General features: G+C 39.5%; 1 protein-coding gene across 2 annotated transcripts in view; it reads right to left on the bottom strand.

Annotated features, from left to right (window-relative positions):
- side-VII (sidestep VII) overlaps positions 1–24,132 on the bottom strand; it is a 761,931-nt gene that overhangs the window by 59,276 nt on the left and 678,523 nt on the right. For both annotated transcript variants that reach the window (XM_065226466.1, XM_065226467.1), the window contains exons 8-11: positions 11,299–11,429; positions 10,996–11,155; positions 10,362–10,532; positions 1,396–1,518 (exon numbers count right to left, since the gene is read on the bottom strand). In XM_065226466.1, the coding sequence (XP_065082538.1) occupies positions 1,396–1,518; positions 10,362–10,532; positions 10,996–11,155; positions 11,299–11,429 (585 nt within the window). The remainder of the gene's footprint in view (positions 1–1,395; positions 1,519–10,361; positions 10,533–10,995; positions 11,156–11,298; positions 11,430–24,132) is intronic.

Genomic DNA, 24,132 nt, shown 5'->3' with positions numbered 1-24,132 from the left:
AAAACCACAAACCAAATTATTTCCCACCCTTTTTAGGCGGCCTCCTATACGGGCAGTTTACTCATGCATTAATTTTCTATTTCCAGATCATCTCCAAACTTTTCGTGAGAACGGTCGACGCCATAGTAACCGGGTTTATGGCAAGGATCGTCAGGACCCGCAAAGTTTTGTCACACAGCCCAAACACGAAAGTGACCGAGTTCGAATCGTGGCAGTCAGTGTTCACCTACCAGTAGCAACGGGATGCTCTGCTGCTACAGATGGCTGCTTGGAGGCAAAACGAAGGCGTAGTCAGCGATAGGAACAAATTAAATATTAATCAGAAAAAAAAAAGTTTCCCACTTTGGACTGGTCCTTGCAGTTGTTTTCCTCGTTGGGTATTTTAAAATTCAAATCCAACCCCTTCCTCCTGAACACAGCGATACATAGTTTATATGTGGTTGAAATCTAATATGCGACACTCCAGTTTTCTTGCTAGCACTCAGTGGTTGTCTAAAGTGGTTGTTTTTGGGAATTAGTTGTTCGAGATTGTTTGTTCTATGGATTTTGGTTTTCAATAATAAAATAAACTCCTACTCAGCCTTAAATTCTTGATTTTTTCGATTGATTTTTTTTAAACGCTTTATTAAAATTACACGAGCGGTGAAGTTATTGATACAACACTGCAAATGGGACATCTACCTCAAAATACTTTCGGCCCATTTGTTGTTCTCCAGTTGCAGGATCGACAACTACGACTAGTGCATAATATTTTTAGAGGACTTCTACAGTTGCTACTTAAGAGCTTTTAACTTGTTTTATGTGGCTAACGCAATCATTTCTCGGGGATATTTAGGAATTTTCTAAGCCGACAAATTTTAAAACCGGTCGCTCGAAGCCATTGCCTTCGGCAGCATATACGATGCTTTTATAAACTAGATTATCGGGAGTCCCTCTATTTTCTTTTAAAACCGTTGTAGCTGCAGCATTAATATCGAGATATTGAGCGATCAGAGGAATCATTCTCCTGAACATATGTAGGTTTTTACTAATGAACAAATTGCATCGCCCAATCGCGATTTTTTGTTGTTTATGCTAGTCCAAAACATTAGTACACAATAAGCCTCAATCGTTTAATTCCGGAAGTTTCACGATTAAGTCCATAGAGAGCAACAGCATGCAATCAAATCTTCCCAAACATTTCCAACACACGATCTGTACCTATACTTTTCAAACAGAAGATAGCACTCATGCCGTTACACTTCGCAGTTTATTATTCCTTTGTTGTAGAAATTTAGGCAAATTGCGGTACTTGCAGTTTGCCAGACGCGAGAACAATAAGAGTATGGGGTTGGAAATTCATAAAAGAGTGCGGGAAAAAAGTGGTCTACCGTCTACCAAAGTCAGTTCACCTACCTGCAGCAATAATGTGGAACACGCAGGGCTGCCTCTGCTTGCCGATCCGGTTGGTTGCCACGCAGAGCAGCGTACCGTAGTCTAATTCAGTCATCGGGGTGTACGAAACCAACGACGAGGTTCCTTTATTTCCGACGCCGCCACGCAAAAGTCCAGTGGGCATTCCGAGGAATCGAATGCATGTGCCATAGAGCGATGAACGATGTTGCACGCGTTGCAGAGAGAAAAAATAGAGCAAAAAAAAAGCACATGGAGTGAGAATTTAGACGTTCGTTACTAAGGTTTCGGTTTCGGTTGGCACCATAGCGCTGCGGTGGTCAGATCTATGGAAGTTTGGTTGCATTCCGGTTATAGCGATGGCGTAGAATGAGGCTATGAGTTTTATTAGAATGGGTAAACATTCATACAATACTTTCAACAACTTCCGTCTGTAATAATAAACTACTCAACACACAAACATAGCAATGTGTAATTAAATACAATTATATGATATTGCTGGCTGAGAGTTATCCGCACAGATAAATTTTGTTTTATTATTTTCTTTTTCAAGCTTTTATAATAATCAAATGTACAAATCCACATGATGGCCACATGCTCCATCAGCGATGTTTCGAGTTTATTTTCTGACAAGCACTGTTGTTTTCAGTTCCTAGAATCGTTTCCTGTTTTATTCCACGACTATTTTCACTGAATTGAGAATTTTGAGAAATTTGTTAACCAGCCAAATAAATGCTTGTCTCGCATAGGGTGCATCATTTTGAAAAAAAGGTATTTCAATCTAAAGCGTTAAAGTTAGTTTGGTAGCAATCATGAAAGATAAAAATGCGAAAAAGGACAAATTGTTGTATCAATTCAAGACATTATGTTATGCAACAAAATGTGAAACGAAAAACTCTACAGAGGCGAGATATACCCAACAAACAATTTTAGCTGCAGATTAGCTTATGCAGCCAAAACTTGCCTTATGCAGCTAATTTTTGCTTGTATAAGCTAAGCTGCAGCTATAATTGTTTGTTGGGTAATCACATTTTCTAAATTGAAACCTACATTTATCAACCCATGGTCGTATGTTACCCTTCTTGCTAATTTGAATTCCGACAAAATTGATCAAGTCGGCATGTAAGGAAAAGAAGTAAGAAAAATTCTTAATGATATGTGGGTCTTTGTTTGAATTTGAATTTTGACGTTACTAAAGTTGAGTATGAAATCCAACAAGGCTATAATATCTGGACACCGCATTTTTTCCGGTCGACTGGATGCTGTATTGTGCTCTACATACCTTAAGCACAATCTTATTACATACAGTCTTATATTTGAGTCTTATATTTAATATTTGACGAACCAATAAAGTTAAATAATCAATCAGCTCGATTCTCTTCATCGATTTTCGCTTACGCGAATAACCCGACTGTAAATGAATTTCTCATTCAGTGTGTTGTTTCAGGCGCAAGCTAACTATAGTTCAAAATTTATAGTCTTTCGGATAGAAGTTCGATCTATGAAAAACTGGAACCAATTCAATATATTATGGACCAACAATTGAAATGGTACTATCAAGTTTTATAAACAAAACGTTGATTATTCTTTCCTCGCCAATCGAACGCAAATTACCGGCATCATTGGATAGGGAAATTTTCCCCAGCCCAAAGAAGGTGTTAGTTTACGTAAGCGTGCCTTAAGTCACGAGAAAACGGGTTCCGGAAGTTTTGTTCGCAATAGCTGATGTGCTCTTTTCTGTTGTTGGTCGTGATTTGACAGCACAATTGGTCAAACTGCTATTTGACAGCTCAATTGGTTCCCGAGATTCTCTCCGCCAGGCTATGAATACAGCGACTATACAGCTAACATCATCTTCTATCGAACTTTCCTGTGAGCTTAGTGAGAAATTCGTTTATGTTGCCGTGGTAAATCAAAGAGAAAGTCGATAAAGAGAATCGATCTACGAGGATAGACCCTTTTCAAATGTTTCGCGAGAATACAGAATTAAGTTCGAAAAAATGTGGCATCACTGCCTGATGCACCCCCAATAGTTACGCCCAGAGAGAATAGGTAGAGAGGCGAAGAGTGAAAAACCGTGGAAACGGCAGCACTCTTTTAATTATGATTCCATCCTACAAGTTCTGGCAACTGTTTCTGAAGGGCACACTTCAAGTGACTTTTTTCAACCATCTATTTGTGTTGTTTTTACCCGCGTCAGAATTGTTTTTTATCGTTATTAAAATTTAATGATTGCTGATAATGAAGTGCGTTGCGAGTTTTTGTAAAAACCAGTATGTGAGTGGATACAAAAACATAACTTTCTTTCGATTTCCGAAAAATGAGGAAAACAGGCAGAAGTGGATTCAGTTCTGTAGGCTGCCGGACGATTACATCATTACTGATAACAGCAGGCTCTGCAGCGTAAGACATTTTCTAATTTTGAGATTGATTTTGCAATAATAATAATAATATTTCCAGCTTCATTTCAACTACGATGATCTGTATCGAATATCAGAAAACGGCAGACTAATGCGACATCCAAACTCAGTTCCGATATTCGAATACGTTGCGAATTTGTGTTCAAATTCCAGTACCTGTGATTCGGTTTGATAACCAAATATTTGTATGATACAAACAAAAATATAACGCGTGCCTATATTTTAACAGGACACCACCAGTGTAAACCAGTCGGTGTACATTACAAGTGCTTCCAGCGAGTCCCTGGGAACGACATTAACGGCATGCTCCACGGAACGCTCGGGACCATCGAAATCGAAGACTACCGAAAAGTAATTATAATTAATTACTACCTGTTTAAATTCTAATATATATTTTACGCATTTCTTAGACTAGTCCGAACAGTACACCGCCTCAGACAACGTGACCTCCGGAAGAGTAAAACGATAAAAATGCTGCGGCAGAATTTGGCACGAATGAAAAAGCTCTCCGGCAACAAGGAGGATGCTGCCTCTAAGCTATTCAACCCGGATCAAGTGAAAAAGCTTCAGAGAGGACAGAAGAGGGTTAAAAAATGGACTGATAAGACCATAACGGACAGTTTTGAATATCGCTTCGCATGTGGATCAATTGGGTACAATTTCCTTCGCGATGAAAAGAACTTTCCAATGCCTTCAATTCGCTCGCAACAGGACTACTTGAAGAACCTTCATTTTGACACTGGAGTTTCAGCGGAGGTGTTTACCTTGATGGAATCGAAGGTAAACTGCATGTCATCTGCTGAAAGAGATTGCGGATTGATAGCGGACGAAATGTCGATCGACCCTAGTAGGACCTATTGTTGCAACAACAAAAAATACTTTGGCGATATCACCATTCCCGGACAACATGGAAAAGCCACCCACGCACTTGTGTTTATGCTGGTGGGTATTTCAAGTCGGTGGAAACAAATAGTGGCGTATGAGTTCACCGGAAATTCAGTACCAGAAGGGTTCATGAAAGCTACAATGATTGACATTATCAGGAGAGCGGAACAGATTGGATTGAAGGTTCACTTTGCAACGTCTGACTGTGGCCCGAACAATGTTCGAATGTGGAATGACTTCGGCTTGAATCATTCGAAGGATCAATCACTAAGTAGCCCTCCTTTGAAGCATCCTATCGACGACGAACGGACCTTTGAGCTTATACCGGATGCTGTTCACGTCTTCAAAAGCTGCGTCCAAGGATGGGTGAAAAATCGGTTTATATATCTGCCAGCGCATATCGTTAAGGAAAACGATCTCGTTTCTGATGTCGTTGATATTTTTCACTTGCAAGAATTGGTTAAGTTTGAAATGGGTAAGCGCTTGAAGATGGCATCTCGATTGATTTGGAAAGAGGTAGATTTTTTAAATGGCAGTCGTCTTGACGCGATGAAAGTTTCCAATTCATACAAATTGGTGAATCACGATGTTGCTGCTGCTTTACGGTTCATGAGTGCTGAAACTGGGCAGAAGAAGCTTTTAACCACGGCTTTCTTCATAGAAACTACCTGGCGTTGGTTCAAACTTATGTCTTCACGTAGATCAGAATTGGCACTTTCCCTCCATAACATGGAAGCATATCGACAATCGATCAATTTTCTAACCTCGTTCAGGAAAATAATATTCGCATGCAAGGTTGGTGTTCGCAGAGCCTGGAAACCATGGCAAGCAGCAACAATCCTGTGTACGAATTCGATCCTCCGTTTACAAACGTACTTCCTGTTCGAACAGAAATACCCTTGCTTGTTCACCTCTCGTTTTACGCAAGATTGCGTCAAGAACGTTTTCTCGTTGATAAGGTTCAAACAGAAACGCCCAACCGCACTCCAGTTCAAAGACAACCTGAAACTGCTTTCCGTGTCCCAGTTTATGATGTCAATCCCCTCATCTTCATACGACCAAGATGATAGAAAGTGGCTAACCGACTTCACGACTAAAATCCGAACTCTTGACCAAACAGCAGTTTAGTTGGGGCCTTCAACCGAAATCCGAACGCCTCCGTTAGGGATGTGGCTAAGAAGCTGCACCTAAGCCGAAGTTTTGTCCAGAAGGCAAAAACTAAGGCCTGGCTTCGAACGTTCAAGGTACAAAAGGCCCCTAATCGCGACGAGAAGCAGAACAAGTCCGCCAAAACCCATGCCAGGAAGTTGTACCTCAACATGCTGACGAAAGTTAAATGCTGCATCATGGACGACGAAACATATGTGAAGGCCGACTTCAAACAGATCCCTGGCAACTTGTTTTTCACGGCCAAGGATAAGTTCAGCGTTCCGGAGCATGTCCGCACTCAGAAGATGTCCAAATTTGCGAAGAAATTCCTGATTTGGCAAGCCATCTGCACGTGCGGGAAGCGGAGTGCACCTTTCGTGACCCAGGACACGATTAACGGACAGGTGTACATAAAAGAGTGCCTCCAGAAGCGGCTGCTTCCTCTCCTGAAGGCCCACAACGTCCCAACAATCTTCTGGCCGGATTTGGCCTCATGCCACTACTCCAAGGACGTGCTGAAGTGCTCTTCTAGCAGCAACCACGTTGACACCGACTTCAGTCACCAGCAGTTGGTGGTCGGAGCTGAGATCGTTGTGCGGCTCCGGCTTGGATAGTCCGATGTTCGACAGGAAAAAAATCCCGGGTGGATGGATTTCCCGCTGGAGTGATAAAAGTTGGTTCGTCTGGAAACTGCACAGTGTACAGTCCGTGTTGTGCGTGGTCGAACAATAGACATCCGTTCCGGTTCCACTGGTAGTTCCGCCAAGCTTCATGGCAGGCATTCAGGTCGCTCCCAACGATGAATCGGGAGCTAGTACAGGTGATGGTGGTCAGGCCATTCTAGAATTTTATTCCTAGACCGTTGCTTGCAGTACACTGACGTGGGCAGTAAACAGCGATAAACCGGACGTTTCCAGTTGGTGATTTCACCTCCACACTAACGGCCTCGATGATAGAAGTGCGGATGTGGGGCAGAGTGCAGAACTTGATTGCCTTTCTGACGATGACCGCTAAATCACCTCCCTTAGAGCTGGTGCGATCAAGCCGGATAATGTTGTAGTCAGGCAACCAGATGCTGTCACCGGACTTTAGATGGGTCTCGGTTAGAAGACCCACGTCGATGCTGTGCTTGCGGAGGAAGTCGGCAAGCTCAATCTGCTTAGCTCTTACAGAGCAACCCGAGAAAAGTCTGAGATCAAATTGAAATCTAAATTTGATGTTGTGATTTCGCTGATAATCAGGTTGCTGTCGTTTTGGTCGTTTTAACGGTTAAAAAATCAAAATTGAGAGCAAACAAATCTTCCTGTGACATCACATTGAAAACTATTTCTGCTATCAGTGAGAGCAAACTGAAAACTAAATTTAATATCCATTTTGCCTGTTGACAACAAAACAAGTACTCAATTTGATGTTATGCTAAGGCAATGAAAACAAACCCGCAACAACATAGTTTTGAAGAGCAAATGTACAGCAAAATGAAAACAAAATTTGGTATCAAATTTGTCAATTGCGTTAACTGAAATTAAAATATGATTTCAGTTTGATGTTGATATCAAAACTTAATTTCAATTGTCATTTTGATGCTGGACTTTGCTCGGAAAGCGTCCCAGGTAACTATGGTTAGCAGCTTAGACACCATGCTGGATGATGAACTTACCGAGCATTTGGATCTGTTCGGGCTTATTGCGACACTTACGTAGAGCACCGGTCATGTTGATGAAAATCTCCACCAGATTATTTGTTTTAGCTGTTGGTTGTCTCCAGAATCCAGGGAGGATGAAGAGCTTTGTCCAGCAGAAGATCCAGACGATTCTTGAGGGGGGGCTTATCGCACCCGTGAATTCGCTTGTCCATGAAGAGGTGGAAAGTCCTCCGCCCTGAAAGCTGGGGCCAATCCTTCCTTCGTGCTGGTTGATTGTTGATGGACGCCTATTTTCGGATGCGCTTGAAATCTTCGCGTTTAGGGCACTGCTTGTCGGATCCTTGGGGAGCACCATCACAGTTGGGGCATTTGGACGCTACAGCTTCATCCGCAGCACATTCGGAGGTTGCGTGGTTTTGAGCGCAATTGCCAAAGCGTGGCTTAATGTTCAATTTTCGGGTGTCGTGTCCAAAGTTTAGACACCGTTGGCACTGAGTCACATCGTGATGGCCACCACGATATGGCTCCCAGCGGACGATGATGGAATTGATGGAGCGGATGGCTTTCAGCGCGTTGAGCGTCGCCGTTCCCTTCTGGAAGTGTACCTGGAAAAGGAAATCCGGATACGCCTTCACATTTTCGTCTTTCCTTGTCATACAATAGACGGTGCTTGGGGCCAGCTTTATACCAGTCCCTGATTTCATGTTCGATAAACTTCGGGTCGAAATTTGGTAGGCCGCTGATGACGACCTTGAACGGTTTTTCACCGGGCATGTGGTGGGTGAAGAATTCAACATTGGAAGTCCTCAGGTAGGCTTCTTGGTGCCAATTCTGCCCAACTTGAATTCGCCTTTGACGCCCAGCGACCCCGAAATCTCCGTTCGTCCGAGTCTTCTTCCTCTTCTTGCTGCCTTTTTCCGTCCCAGCAGGCTGGATATTTCCATCCAGCGAACAGGGAGAACAGCAGACCTGTTGGATGTAGGTACACCCGAGCTTCCTTCACCGGGGTTCTTGACCTTCACCGAGCTTCGCGAGCGATGCTTCCCCATTTCGAGGCACGCACACACACAATTCAACTGACTTGAACGCGAATTGAACGTGTAAACCATGCCATTAAACTGACTTGATCATATCACTTAAATTGAAAAAAGTTGAACCAGGCTAAACTTTTCAAGCCAATTGAATTCAACTAAGTTGATCTTTTGACTTGCCTAGTCTAAACCCAGCTTTAGGATTTTACGCATTCAATCTGGTTCTCCATCGGTAGAGAAAATTGTTCGGCTACCTTTCAGTTTATCTTTCTTTCCTTCTACTGCTGCCAGTTCTGATTCGATCGCAGTCACTTGGTTGGAATAATTTACGCTCGTTCGGCAATCTGTTTGTAGGTGAGCATGGCTATTTTGATTCTGTGGTGCTCGCGTGAGTGAAAGATGTTTCCCATGCTTGAGTCCTAGGAGATCATGTGCTATCGTTAGAGGATATGAGTACGTTAACTGTGCAAGTGGAAGCTTGTCTGAATTCGAGACCGTTGAGCGCCATGTCCGACGATCCAAATGATTTGGATCTAACCGGAGCATCACTGCACCAACTACCGGATTTGGATTACACGACGATACCAATGAACATATTAGCCCAGTTCCAGGCAGTACAAAGGAAACTTCAAGAGTTCTGCAAGGAATAACAAGACGTTGGCGACCAGCAGTTCCGATCTCCATAGGCCTGCTCGTCGTGATCCGAGAAGACAACGTACCGCCCATCCGGTGGAAAATGGGAAGAATACAGCAAATGCATCCTGGAGTGGACGGCGTAATCCGAGTGATTACACTGAAGACAGCAACGGGATCATTAGATAGACCGATAGAAAAGCTATGTGTTCTTCCAAATCGAACAGTAGAAACAGTTTGACCGTCCCTCTGGTGCACGAGAGAGGTTATTTGTTGCATCTTTTCAGAAATTACAGTAGTTTCAGGGCAAGCCAGAATCGATGTGCGGTAAAAGAGGTGAGGAGAAAGGAAACTAGTGGACTCTTTCGTTCTCGATGATTGTAATACGCGTCGGAAAACGGTTCGAACTGTTCTAGAAACGTAGTCAATAATTTATGTTATTGACCAATATATTTATGTTAGAATAAAGCGCAATTAAAGTAGTGTGATAAATGTGTGATTTTTAAGTGTGAATGAATTTTTATTTTGTAAACGTGAAGTGTTTGAATTCAAGGAGAACCTAAGGAGGAAGGCATTCATCACAACTATTCCTAATACAGTTCACCCGGAGGAAAGTCAGGACCACCTCCCAAACAATGTTTACAAGTTTGTAATCAATTTAATTGTTAATACTACACAGTTCGAAAAAGTATTGTAAATTTTTATTCAATATGATGCACATAATGAAGCGTTATACATCAAACAATATAACATTATAGATTATGTTAAATTATGAGACAATTAATAAAATATTATCAATATTGAATGCGACCATCAATCATTGTATGCAATATTTCTTGCAAGTTGATAGTTTGCGTGATAGAAATACAAGTTTACATTCATGGATGTTTAAAGTAACATTAAGAATGTTTGTCTGTGTAGGAAATTTCATTACAACTTCACTCATTGTTGCTTTATATATATTAATGGGGAATATTTTCTTGAATGTGTTTATTGTACCTAAATATCACTCTTCCATCACGCCGCCGCACATCCTGCAAACCAAAAATCATCCATTTACAAAATGTGTAGTCGATGGTGAACAGAACCTTTTCCAGTACAGAGTACAGAAAAGGATTTCGTTAGTGGTTTCCCAGGGGGAAAAAATGGATGACCACCGCGCTGGTGAGGATGCCTGTGCTGACAGTTGGCAATGACGGGCTTAATTACCTAGTCTTGATATATGGCTCGCCTGGACATCGATACTCTCGGCTGAATTATTAAACGTCCATTTGAACTCCACATCTGGAGGATTAGCATCAACTATGCACCTGATCTCGGCGTTTTCCTGCTTGGCAACGCCATACACCCGTTGCTGGTTGGGGGCACATGTGGGCGCGTCTGAAAAAACGTGGATAGAGTGCATAAGAAATGAAGTTAGTTCATGATGGAGAACGAAATTGTAGATTGCCTGCAGGGATGACTGCTTAGCTTAGTTAGCTCAACAACTGGAATTTGATAGTGTAAATGAGTTTACAAATAATACTAATGGGTTGTTGACAAACCTAACAACTGAATGATGTTTAAAAAAATAATTTGATTCAAAATTCATTTGATCGATGTAAACTGGCAATATTTTCAATTATCAACAACATTCAGCTATCTCTAGAAGTTTGAGAGTATTCCATAGAGTTACACTTGACAAAAAAAATAAAAAGTAATGGTACTTAGACCTCTAGATTGACTGAAATTTATGATGCGTTTCATGAACTTTCATAAAACGCCAGTTCCCCGATGGTGTTCATACGCGCAGTTACCCCGAGGATGACTTGTAGGCAGATGAAAAATTCAATTATTCACTTACACATCACGTTCAGCTCTAACACCGGACTGCTGCCCTCGCCTTCCGCATTGAACCCGACGCAGGAGTAATTTCCGGCTGTGGTTCGCGAAACTCCCTGCAGCACCAGCGAGTGGTTGCTTACGATGACGCCCTGCGATATGTTGTGCGGCAGTGTTTTGTTCTGTAATTAACATTTCACCGAGTTTGGTTTCGAACCGCACGGAAGTGTGGCATGTGAATAGAGACAAAAGGAAAGGATATAGAGGCGGTAAAAGGCGTTCGTTATTTCGCATATCACACACGCAGGATCGCATTGGAACTTACGTTATGCTTCCATTCGACCTTGTAGACAGCGGGATGAGCTGTCACTATGCAGTCGAAATAGACGTCCGTACCTTCCCGGATCGAGTCCGGATCCAGCGAGCTACCGAGTCGAACGTACGCATCAGGAACATCTGCAATTACGAGAGCACAAAACCATCATACATAACCTTTCATCGTTCTATGTGCGGTAGCCGCGAGGTGGTTTACATTTATTACAAATAACGTTGCGGAGAAATCTGACTGAAAATCGAATATGGAAGATTGAATTAACTATGGCGCTTCCGGTGACATTGTGCTGTTATAAAATTCTATTGAAATTGGTTCCGGTGCCGTTATGGAAGATATAGTGATATTGCATCACATAGAACGAACTCGACGACGGTACTACACGCATAGGTGAGTTTATTTCAGCTGGAAATATTGTCCGCTCGTGTCCGCTTAATGTTATTAATTGGATTGGCTTACCTATGCAAATTTCGTCGGATTGGCTGATTCCGGTCTAATTAAAATCTGTGCTACAGTTCGACGGAACAAATCTTGGGTTTGAGATTTGTTTTTATTATTCAAACTATAATGCAACACAAATAGTATACACAGCAAAAAATTAATTTAAATATCACATCTCAGTGGATGCACTTCAATCGTGTCAAAAATATGGTGTAATATTACTTGCCAAAAAAGACAACAGTGCATGAACTGACATTACGCTGCTTTTACTGCATTTGCTTGTTTTTGTGGCCATTAAAATAACAGGAGATTTTCGACATGATTGAAGTGCAGCCTCTTGGATGTAATATTAAAATTAATTTTTTGCTGTGTACATACATTTGGTAGAAGTAGAAGTCCTTAAAAGTGACCTCTTGTTGTACATTATTTTTGTATAAATTATGCTTCGCTACCATTGGCACACATAATGTCTATGAGTGGTGAATTAAATATATGCTTCAGTAAAAATATTACAAATTATAATAGAATAAACGGCAATTGTTCATCCTAAATCTCATTGAAAGAGATTCAGATTTCATTCTACCTAGATTATTTGGCTAGTCTCATGTCCCATTACAATGAATCATGTATCTATCTCCTTAAAGTCCCTATCGTGATCTCGCTCCAAGTTGATGGAAGCATTGACGAACAAATTGTTCTCCATCCGTCGAAGAAAAAGTCTACGAATAAACGGAACGGCAAATTCACACCGCTTCACTCTGCCTCTCCGTCATTCAGGTGTTCATTGTACTGTTCCTTCGACCACCGGGCCGGAATAATAATTATCATATACTTTTTTACTCTTTCAATTTAGTTTTAATTTAGTACCTTTTTAATTTAACTGCCAGTGAAGACAAAATTGATTACAACTTATTCTCAACTTCCAAAGCAACGAATATACGCGATTGTTTCATCAATTAAAGAATAAACGTTAGAAATGTAGCCTATTTTCCTTAAGGGGGTGCATTTTACCTGTTTACCCATCGTCCATCCTTATCCCGACAAATTTCGGCTCTCGGCACAAATGTAGATTTATGTAGGGTTAAGATTTATTTTCCATACTAAGCACAACTTGCACTTTACCTCGCTCTTACGATCGGGTTTGAGCAAATAATCAAAGATCAAAGATGACTTCATATTAATTTACGAACGTTTCCACACGTACCGTCAAATTTGATGAAGAGTAACAAATTTTTAAGCAATTCCGTCAAACACATTGAAACGTTATTGAATTTACTTCGCCTCAAGAATGAAGGGGGTAAAATGGACTATATTATATAGAGAATTATAGAGAATACATAATGCTTGTGTGAATTACACTAGTTTAGAGCATTTTTGAACGCGGTAAGGTGATGATCATTTCCAATGCAAAATCCTACGCTGAATTCAATGCCGTGGTCAGAAAAAATTAAAGTAGAGCCATTTTTGAGATATACAAAAAATTTGATTTTTTGAATTTTGGACAAAAGTACGATTACTAAAATGTCAATATCTTTGGAACTAGTGCACCAATTTTAAATCTTTTTTTTTTGAAAATGAAGCTAAATAAATTTGCTATCGTTCACTCGAATATTATGTCTTAATTAAAAATTTTATTTTGAAGTCATTTAAAAATTTACAGCATTTTTTTTTATTTTTCCTGCGAATTTTCCATAAAAATCTTGTTTTAACCAACATTTTTAATGAGATAAAAAGATTCAAAAAATCATTCCATAATTTATTCTTAAAGTCCATTCAAAACCGGAGAAAATGAGTCTTTAATGGATGAAATCGGTTGAAAATTGTCGAAGTTATGAGCATTTTTGTAAAACACTTAAAAATGTTGCTGAAATACAACAGCTTTAGAGTTCCTTTTCTAGGTGTAGTTGTAAGCATCCAAATCGCATGTAAAGTTTTCATGGGAGATTCTTTTCTCTACATATCAATTTGATTAAGGCATATCAGGATTTAAAACCGAGTTGATACAAAAGAAATTTATTTAGGTTTTATTAAAAATGATTGAGAATCGAATGACTTTGTCTTCGATGTTTTGAACTTGTTTCTCTAATCAGAAACCAACAATAGTCACCCATCATTGCTTCATCCCAAAACCCTTGGTAACGACGTTCCATCATCTTCATTTGTTGGTGAAAACGTTCGCCGTGCTCATCACTCTCGTCACCAAGATTTTCCGGGAAAAAATCCATGTGAGAATGTAGGAAATGTATCTTCAAAGACATATTCACACCTGTGTTCAGTGAAATAATAGGATTTGAAATTAATTATATGTAACAAACACAATATTTTTGATTTATACCTATTTTCTCATAATTTTTGAGCAATTCATCGACGGCTTCCTCATAATCTGGGCTTCTGAAATTTCCTAAAAAGGTTGTGACAACACGCTGGAACGATTTCCACGCTTCTTCCTCATCTGGTGTCAAAACTGTATTGAATGCGGAATCATTGAGCAGTTTTTTGATCTGTGGGCCAACAAATACACCTTCCTTTATCTTTGCGTCAGATAAATTTGGAAATACTGATTTCAAGTACTGGAATGCCGGCCTTTCTTTTTGCAACACTTTGACGAAATTTTTGAATAGCCCAAGTTTTATATGTAGTGGTGGAAGTATTATGCGTTCTTTTACCACAAGAGGATCATTTTTAACGTTGTCTTTACCAATTGTGAAATTATCCCGTTTTGGCCAATCTTTTCGGACGTAGTGTTCCTTACGAGCTCGACTGTCCCATTTACACAAAAAACACATATATTTTGTGTATCCCTGTTGCAATCCAGTCAACATGGCAACCACTTTAAGATCGGAACAAATTTTCCAATTGTGTTGATTGTAATTTATCAAATTGAGCAATAGAGCCATTGATTCATACGTTTCCTTCATATTAACGGCATGAGCTAATGGAATAGAAGGTTTCTCATTCCCTTGATGCAGTAAAACGGCTTTCAAGCTCAACTTGCTGCTATCGATGAATAAACGCCATTCAGCTGGATCAGATGGCTCACCAAACTCTTCAAACAAGCCGTTTACGTCATGGCAAAAACATGCCTTGTCCTTTGTAGAATAATATTTGTCAAATTTCTTGTGACGATTCCTGTGACAAGAAATTTTGATCTCCTTGCTCAGCATGTTGTGTTTTTTCAAGCGTGATGCCAGCAATTCGGATTTCTCCTTCGATAAGTCGAGATCTCGCACCAAATCATTAAATTCGGATTGTGTAAACAGTTTTGGGTTTCTTTCCAATTCCACCTCGAAGTCTTCCTCGCATTCCTCCTTGCATTCCTCCTCACTTTTTGTAACGGTCGATTCAACAGAGGGCGCTCGTTTCCGCTTTGGATAAACAGGATACGGGACCGAACTTGCATGTGGAACAGGTTTTGTCATAGAAGCCACTTGTGGATACTCAACTGTTTTGTGACGTCCTTGTTGCTTAACTTTTGTCAAGCAGAAATAACAATCCGTTGCATGACAAAATGGTCGACGCCATATGGTGGGCATGTCAAAGGACAAATAGCGGCTGACAGATAACAAATAAGTGAGTTAGTAAGTAAGACATTAACACTTACCAAAAATAGATGAAGTAAGATAATGTCAATCAGGAAAGAACAAAGCACTACCATGCTGTACATAAATTGTTTATATGAAAGTTATTCAAAAAATAAATTTACCTTGCGCCTGACATCCACCTAGCCAAGCACGTTTTGCACGAACTACATAATACTTTTGGAATCCACGGTTCGTCAAAGTCTCAATTTTAAAATAAAGCATGTATGCAGTTTTCAACGAAGCAGTGAAATTGACCGATTTTGTAAATATATAGTTGCCACACGCGTAACAAAACTTTTGAGGATCATTTTTACACTTGAATTCACGTTTTGTCGTATACATCGTTAAGCAATGTTAAAGAAAGAAAGCTGTCAAATTGAGTTGGTTGCGTTAGGTTCTCGCCGAGCGGGTCTCACAAACACTAGCGTAAATTATATTGTTGAAAATATCCCATTTAATTTTGCGTGACAGCTGGTAGTGTTATTGAAATGCACCGTATGCGTACACGTCCGCAGAAAGGCTTACTGGAAGTGGTGCATGAACCTAGGAGCGGGACAACGGCCAATCTTGGAACATTCAATTTCCATGATTTTACAAAAAATTTCATAATTTCGACAATTTCCAACCGATTTCATCCATTAAAGGCTCATTTTCTCCAGTTTTTAATGGACTTTAAGAATAAATTATGGAATGATTTTTTGAATTTTTTCATCTCATTAAAATGTTGATTAAAACAAGATTGTTATGGAAAATTCGCAGGAAAAATAAAAAAAAATGCTGTAAATTTTTAAATGACTTCAAAATTAAATTTTTAATCAAGACATAATGATCTATTGAACGATAGCAAATTTATTTAGCTTCATTTTCATAAAAAAGATTCAAAATTGGTGCACTAGTTCCAAAGATATTGACATTTTAGTAATCGTACTTTTGTCCAAAATTCAAAAAATCAAAATTTTTGTACATCTCAAAAATGGCTCTACTTTAATTTTTTCTGACCACGGCATTGAATTCAGCGTAGGATTTTGCATTTGAAACGTTGGTCAACCACTAAAGTTCACACTTTTTATGTTATTTTGTAAACTAGTGTTATTGAGGATTTGAAGATAAAATAGGATCAATACAAAGAGATGAACGGGAATTCTTAGGGTCCATAAACCAAAATATTTTTTTTTCCTTTGGTTTGTTTTCCGTCGATCTTGTTCTCCGTGCTGAGCACCAATGCTACCGACACGCCAAGAAGGCAGCTCCCACACCTGGACCCTACCTATCGACTCATCAACTCATGAACCGGGGACCAACGGCTTTACTTCCCATCCGAAGGAAGGCGTGATCAGAGATGTTATGCCTCAGAACATCCCGGCGGCGCCGACTGGGATTGAACCCAGGCCTGCTGTGGTGAGAGGTAATCACGCTTACCACTACACCACCGGTGCCGTTGAAACCCAAGTAATCATAGGTACGTTATTTCGTCTTTTCGGCTGTATACAACAGTGTTTGTTAATTACACTAGTTTACAGCATATTTGAACTTTGTACGCTGATGGACATTTCCCACACAGTTCGAAAAAGTAGTGTAAGATTCTGTCACTAAGATGCACATAAATGGAGCGTCACATATCATTCGAATTCACATTACAGATCGTGTACATTTATGAGTAATTTCATGAAATATTCTAAATATTGTATGCAACCATCCATCTTTGTAAGCAACATTTCTTGCAAGTTGCTAGTTTACGTGAAAAACATGTTTACATGCTTCAATTTTTGCATGCATGCATGTTTACATCACCATTACAATTCATATTTTTTTGCTGTGCATGTAAAATCATGCGCTGAATCCAAAAATGCATCCCGATTAAATCTCAATTTCTAAAATACAAATATCTCCGATTGTTATTAAGTTATATTATTTATTTTAACGTCAAACTAGAGGCGATAAAATTTGCTTTCGATTATTTGCACACCATTTTTCAGTAAGATTAATAGTACAACCACTATAAACATTTTTATTTACACTGCTTAAAAACTTAGCAGATATTAAATTTTTCTATGAAAAATGCATAATATAAAAATATAATAAACAAACTATTAATTAACAACAATAACACTAATTTCATTTACAGTTAATTTCAAGTTATTCAAAAGATAATTTTCTTCCATTTAATTTGGCGTTAAAATAATTGAAATAGTCTTATTGCAACCGGAGATATTTGTATTTTAGTAAACAAACTTTTTCAAAGTAAATTTTCATTTTTTAACAGTACCTCTAAAATTATCCTACTGTGATTTTTTTTGACTACATTTTTGGATTCAGCGAACGATTTTACATAATAATCATTGATCAAACATTCAAGTTCATTTTTTTTACTTTTTTTATAATCTAGTGTTATGAAGAGGCCCATTAACATCCAAAAAGGCGAAATAGCGTGCCTATGGCTACTTGGGTAAGTTCACCTATGAGTAGAAATCTGACAAAGCCTTAGCAAATAAATTTGGCATAGCGTCTCTGCACAGTTGGCTAAGATGTGCGTGAAGTTTCGCATAGGGTAGGGATCGGCTCAATCAAGGGGCAACTGTTCTAATTAGTTGAAGGAAAATGGGTCTAAAACTCCAACGTTTTGCTCATAATTATAAAGTTTCATGAAAAAAAATGAAACTCTATCTACCGACTGTTTTTTTTTTCAATGTATGTGAAGGTGCCTAAAATCGATATCCGACATTTTGGAATCCAAGATGGCGACCATCGAAAAAGTGTCAAACACTGTAAATTATGGGTATTGCCGGAACAGGGACAACGCACAGGTCCTCTAAATCGATGTCCTTTGCCATTTTACAATCCAAGATGGCAGGCATTTTGCTCAGAAAAGGTGTCAAATACCCTACAATATTTGTATTATCCGACGCCAGTTTGGAATCCAGGACCTCCAGGTCATCAGGTTTCAGAAAAGAGTCAAATAACCTAAGATATGAGTATTTTTGGAACGGGGACATGCTGAAAATACACAGCTAAAAAAGTAGTGTAAATTTCCGTTACTATGATGAACATAATTGGCGTCATAAATCATACAAATTTACATTATAAATCGTGTAAATTTATGAGACATGTCATGCAATATTCCATATATTGTATGCAACTTTCCACCTTTGTTTGCAACATTTCTTGCAAGCTGCTAGTTTACGTGAAAAGGAAGTTTACATGCATGAATGTTTGCATGCATGGATGTTTACATCACCAGTAAAATTCAGATTTTTTTAGTGTGTATATATTGGACGCCATTTTGGAATCCAATATGATGGTCATCAAGTTTTTGAAAAAAAAAGTGTTAAATTCTCTAAAATATGGGTATTTTTAGAACGGCGACGAAAATCGATATTCAACGTTATTTTGGAATCCAATATGTCGGCAATTTATGTTCGACGCCATTTGACACTTAATCTGAAATCGAAAGCCACCATTTTGTATTTCATTATGGCGTCGGACATTGATCTCTGGCCTCTAGTTGTTAATCCGATTCCAAAAATACCCACATTGATCGGTATTTGGCAGTACTTTCACACCAAAGCCACCATCTTTGATTTTAAAATGGCGTCGAACATCGGCTTCTGGCCTCTGGCTGACTGACTGACGTTACTGGGATTTCTAAAATACGCATATTGATGGGTATTTAACGGAATTTCACTTTTTCTTAAGCCCAAAATACACTGAAACCTTCGTTTACGAAGTCTTTTTCTACGCAGTATTCAATTCACGTCCCTCTTTTTACAAAGTAAATCCCAAATAACGAGGTTTCGTTTTACGGATTAAATCCCAAATAACGAGTTTTTATTTTACGAAATAAATCCCAAATAACGAGTTTTCTTTTACGAAGTAAATTCCAAATAACGAGTTTTTTTTTTGTGATCATGGGAATCTGGGAAAAACTATGAAATATCCCACAATGTGGGTATCTTTGGAATCGGAGTGAGATGTAGGAACCGGAAACCCATGTCTGACGCCATTTTGAAATCCAAGATGGCGGCATCCGGTTCATGAAAAACTGGAAGATACTTTCAATACCCCACAATATGGGTATTTTTGGAATCAGAGTGACGTGTAGGAACTAGAAATCTATGTTTGACGTCATCTTGAAATCCAAGATGGCGGCTTCCGGTTGCAGAAAAACTTGGACATTCTGCCATATTCAACACAAAATGGGTATTTTTGGAATCGGAGTGACGTGAAGAGACCGAAAATCGATGTCTGACCTCATTTTGAAATCCAAGATGGCGACTTCCGGTTACAGAAAAACTTGGAAATTCTGACAAATACCCCACAATATGGGTATTTTTGGAATCAGGGTGATGTGCAGGGACCAAAAATCGATATCTGTCGCCATTTTGAAATCCAAGATGGAGACTTCCGGTTACAGAAAAACTTCGAAATTCTGTCAAATACCCCACAATATGGGTATTTTTGGAATCGGAGTGACGTAAAGGGAAGGGAAATCGATATATGACGCCATTTTGAAATCCAAGATGGCGGCTTCCAGTTACAGAAAAACTTCGAAATTCTGTCAAATAGCCCACAAAATGGGTATTTTTGGAATCGGAGTGACGTATAAGGAACGGAAATCAATGTCTGACGCCATTTTGAAATCCAAGATGGCGACTTCCGATTACATAAAAACTTGGAAATTCTGCCAAATACCCCACAATATGGGTATTTTTGAAATCAGGGTGATGTGCAGGGACCGGAAATCGATGTCTGACCCCATTTTGAAATCCATGATGGTGACTTCCGGTTACAGAAAAACTTGGACATTCTACCATATACAACACAAAATGGGTATTTTTGCAATCGGAGTGACGTGAAGGGACCGAAAATCAGTGTCTGACCCCATTTTGAAATCCAAGATGGCGACTTCCGGTTACAGAAAAACTTGGACATTCTGCCATATTCAACACAAAATGGGTATTTTTGGAATCGGAGTGACGTGAAGAGACCGAAAATCGATGTCTGACCTCATTTTGAAATCCAAGATGGCGACTTCCGGTTACAGAAAAACTTGGAAATTCTGACAAATACCCCACAATATGGGTATTTTTGGAATCAGGGTGATGTGCAGGGACCAAAAATCGATATCTGTCGCCATTTTGAAATCCAAGATGGAGACTTCCGGTTACAGAAAAACTTCGAAATTCTGTCAAATACCCCACAATATGGGTATTTTTGGAATCGGAGTGACGTAAAGGGAAGGGAAATCGATATATGACGCCATTTTGAAATCCAAGATGGCGGCTTCCAGTTACAGAAAAACTTCGAAATTCTGTCAAATAGCCCACAATATGGGTATTTTTGGAATCGGAGTGACGTATAAGGAACGGAAATCAATGTCTGACGCCATTTTGAAATCCAAGATGGTGACTTCCGATTACATAAAAACTTGGAAATTCTGCCAAATACCCCACAATATGGGTATTTTTGAAATCAGGGTGATGTGCAGGGACCGGAAATCGATGTCTGACCCCATTTTGAAATCCATGATGGTGACTTCCGGTTACAGAAAAACTTGGACATTCTACCATATACAACACAAAATGGGTATTTTTGCAATCGGAGTGACGTGAAGGGACCGAAAATCAGTGTCTGACCCCATTTTGAAATCCAAGATGGCGACTTCCGGTTACAGAAAAACTTGGAAATTCTGCCAAATACCCCACAATATGGGTATTTTTGGAATCAGGGTGATGTGCAGGGACCAGAAATCAATGTCTGACCCTATTTGAAATCCAAGATGGCGACTTCCGGTTACAGAAAACTTGGAAATTATGCCAAATACCCCACAATATGGGTATTTTTGAAATCGGAGTGACGTTAAGGGACCGGAAATTGATGTCTGACGCCATTTTGAAATCCAAAATGGTGGCTTCCGGTCACAGAAAAACTTGGAAATTCTGTCATATACCCCACAATATGTGTATTTTTGGAATGGGAGGGGCTAAGCGGACGAAAAGGCACTCAAGCTTTCAAATGTACTGAGACAAAGCGCGGATTAACTTAAACACTGTTCCAATTAACGATAGTGTGGATTGTGCGGTGTTGTGATCGACGATGGAGACTACGACGACAGCAGTCCAGCGAGCGCTCGCTCCGGTTGTGGAATGATTCTGTCGATGGCGGACGATGAAAGGCCGATCTTGTCGGCAAGATGGCGTTACCACCGCTCGGTGAAATTCTGGTACAATTCCGACAATGGCGGATGAAGCAAGGCTGACCGAAAGTCGGCTATAGTGCGATGGCGGGTTAGTTTTACCGAGGCTGGTATAGTGGTTTGTGGAGATGGTTCCGATGCACAGGCGCTTACTTCTGAAGAAGCCGGTCGACGACGGCAAGGCCGCCCTCTGTCGAACCGGAAAGGGAAATTTGTCCTTGGAGTTTAGGGTCTTCAGCCCGAGAACGATGTCCTTTACGTTTAGGTTAGGGTAACTAAATGTCACCCATTGTAGGATATTTGACAATTTTTCTTAAAACCGATGGCCGCCATCTTGGTTTTTATAATGGCGTCTGGCATCGATTTTCGGCCTCTACACGTCCTCTCCTATTCGAAAATACCCATGTTGTAGGGTATTTGACAGTTTTTCTTGAACCGATGGCCACCATCTTAGATTCCAAAATGGCATCTGACATCGATTTCCGGTCTCTACATGTCGTCTCCTATCCGAAAATATTTACCCATGTTGTAGGGTATTTGACAGTTTTTCTTGAACCGATGGCAACCATCTTGGATTCCAAAATGGCGTCTGACATCGATTTCCAGCCTCTACACGTCGTTCCCTATCCGGAAATACCCATATGGTAGGGTATATGACAGTTTTTCTTGAACCGATGGTCGCCATCTTGGATTCCAAAATGGCATCTAACATCGATTTCCGACCTCTAAATGACATCCCTTTTCCGGTTCCTATTCTCACATTGCACAGCAACATCTTATATGGCAAGCTTTGGAGACATAACATATTAAGGAAGTTCAAGTGCACACTAGCGCCGCGTAGTGAGCGTGTTCTGAACTAATATGGCCACCATACAAAAGGACTTGGTCACCTGAACAACTTTACTGAAGACAGTAACTTTCTATATGGCCAGGATCACGAAATATTCTATGTTGGAAATATGATCCATATATTATAGCGCAGTCATAAGTAACATAAAAGTGAAGCGCCTCTAGCGGCGTAGTTCCCAATTTAACCTGAATCCAATGGCAGAGGCTTGTTGGTCTAATCCACTACAGCAACTTTGTCGAAGACAGTATAGCTTTATGTAATGAAACAAATGAGCTAATTCACTACAGCCCCCATTAGTGAAACTCTCATAAGCTGTGGGTATCCTTATTCGCGGTTCCTTATTCACGCCCCCGTTACCCCGGCAATAAGGATTCCTGACTGTACTTAATTTCTTGATCACATAGTGCATATGTAAAATATTGTATTGGACCTTTGTAACAGAACGGTTACAGTTCAACGCTCTTTGTACAAGTTGAGCGAATTAAATAGAAAATCGAAAAAAAATCGAAAAACTTCTTTTAAGAGCAAAGAATTATGTAGAAGATCAGGGGCTAGATTTTTGAGGATTTCGTGGAATTCAGGGAGTCTTGTAAATGGGAATATTGTAGAAATTCAACATTATGTTCTGAAATCTTGGTACCATTTCCGGGAACTGTATACATGTTCAGAAATCTTGGTATAAATTTAGATGTAGTTTGCTTAAGCTATAAGCAAATCCCACAACTTCGGTGAAGCGGACTTAGCTAACCAGCAATGTGCAGAACTTTCCACAAATCTAAGGTACTTAATAGATGCTCGAGGATAAGTTAAACGCATAGGGAAAAGTTCAGGGAGCTTTATTTAAGTTCTTGGAACTGAATTAAAGGAACTTTGTAGAAGTACTGCTAACCTAGTATAAGCATTATTGAACATAGTCGATATCCATAGATTTTCAATATGAGTTCAATAAAGTTCTCTGGATGAAGTAATGAAATTAGGTTGTTAGTGGAATGCTTAAATAAAACAGCAATAAAAGGTTATCTTCCATTTAATTCCACTTAATTAATTTTGGTATCCATGACAGATACGTATTTCGACTACATGTGCAGTCTTCATCAGTGTCATTCCCACTGAAGAACTTATCAAAATCTAACCCCCTTAAGAACTCATCCCCTAGGTATAAAAGTCAAGATCACAGGTAAAAATATGAAATTACAATGTGTAATAGCAATCAAAGATTTAAGTAAACTAAAGGAGAAAAATCTATTCAACTCTCTAATAAGGAAAATCCCAAAGGCTTGGTAGCCATCATAATGAAATAATGAACTTGGGTTGTTAGCGGAATGTACATTGTAGTCGAAACACGTATCTGTCATGGATATCAAAATTAATTAAGTGGAATTAAATGGAAGATAACATTTTTGTGCTGTTTTATTCTCTGGATGTTTTTGAAAGCCTTTAAATATGAAAAGCTAATATCAGTATTATTTCGAAGATCACAGAATTTCAAAATTAAGCTATATCTTCAAAACGAATGAAGAGATTTTATGTGAATTATAGAAAATTGTCAATCATCAGCCGAGAATGGACAATAAATCAAAGTCGCAGCATAGTTTATTTTAAATAAACTGGAAAAATATCGCAATTCCTCCATGCAATGCAAACATTTAATGCTCCCGACTTTATTTCTTAAATTGTCTGGGGTTGGCTAGCATCAGGTCTGGGAGCCCAGACTAGGGCCAGGATCAATTGTTGTTATTATTGTTGGTATTTTCGTCAGCTAT

The sequence above is a fragment of the Ochlerotatus camptorhynchus genome, unplaced genomic scaffold, assembly GCF_037179485.1.
Source record: "Ochlerotatus camptorhynchus isolate MF236.1 unplaced genomic scaffold, CSIRO-AGI_Acam_v1.1 ptg000251l, whole genome shotgun sequence".
Taxonomy (NCBI): Eukaryota; Metazoa; Arthropoda; class Insecta; order Diptera; family Culicidae; genus Ochlerotatus; species Ochlerotatus camptorhynchus.
This window is presented reverse-complemented; position numbering and strand designations above follow the sequence as displayed.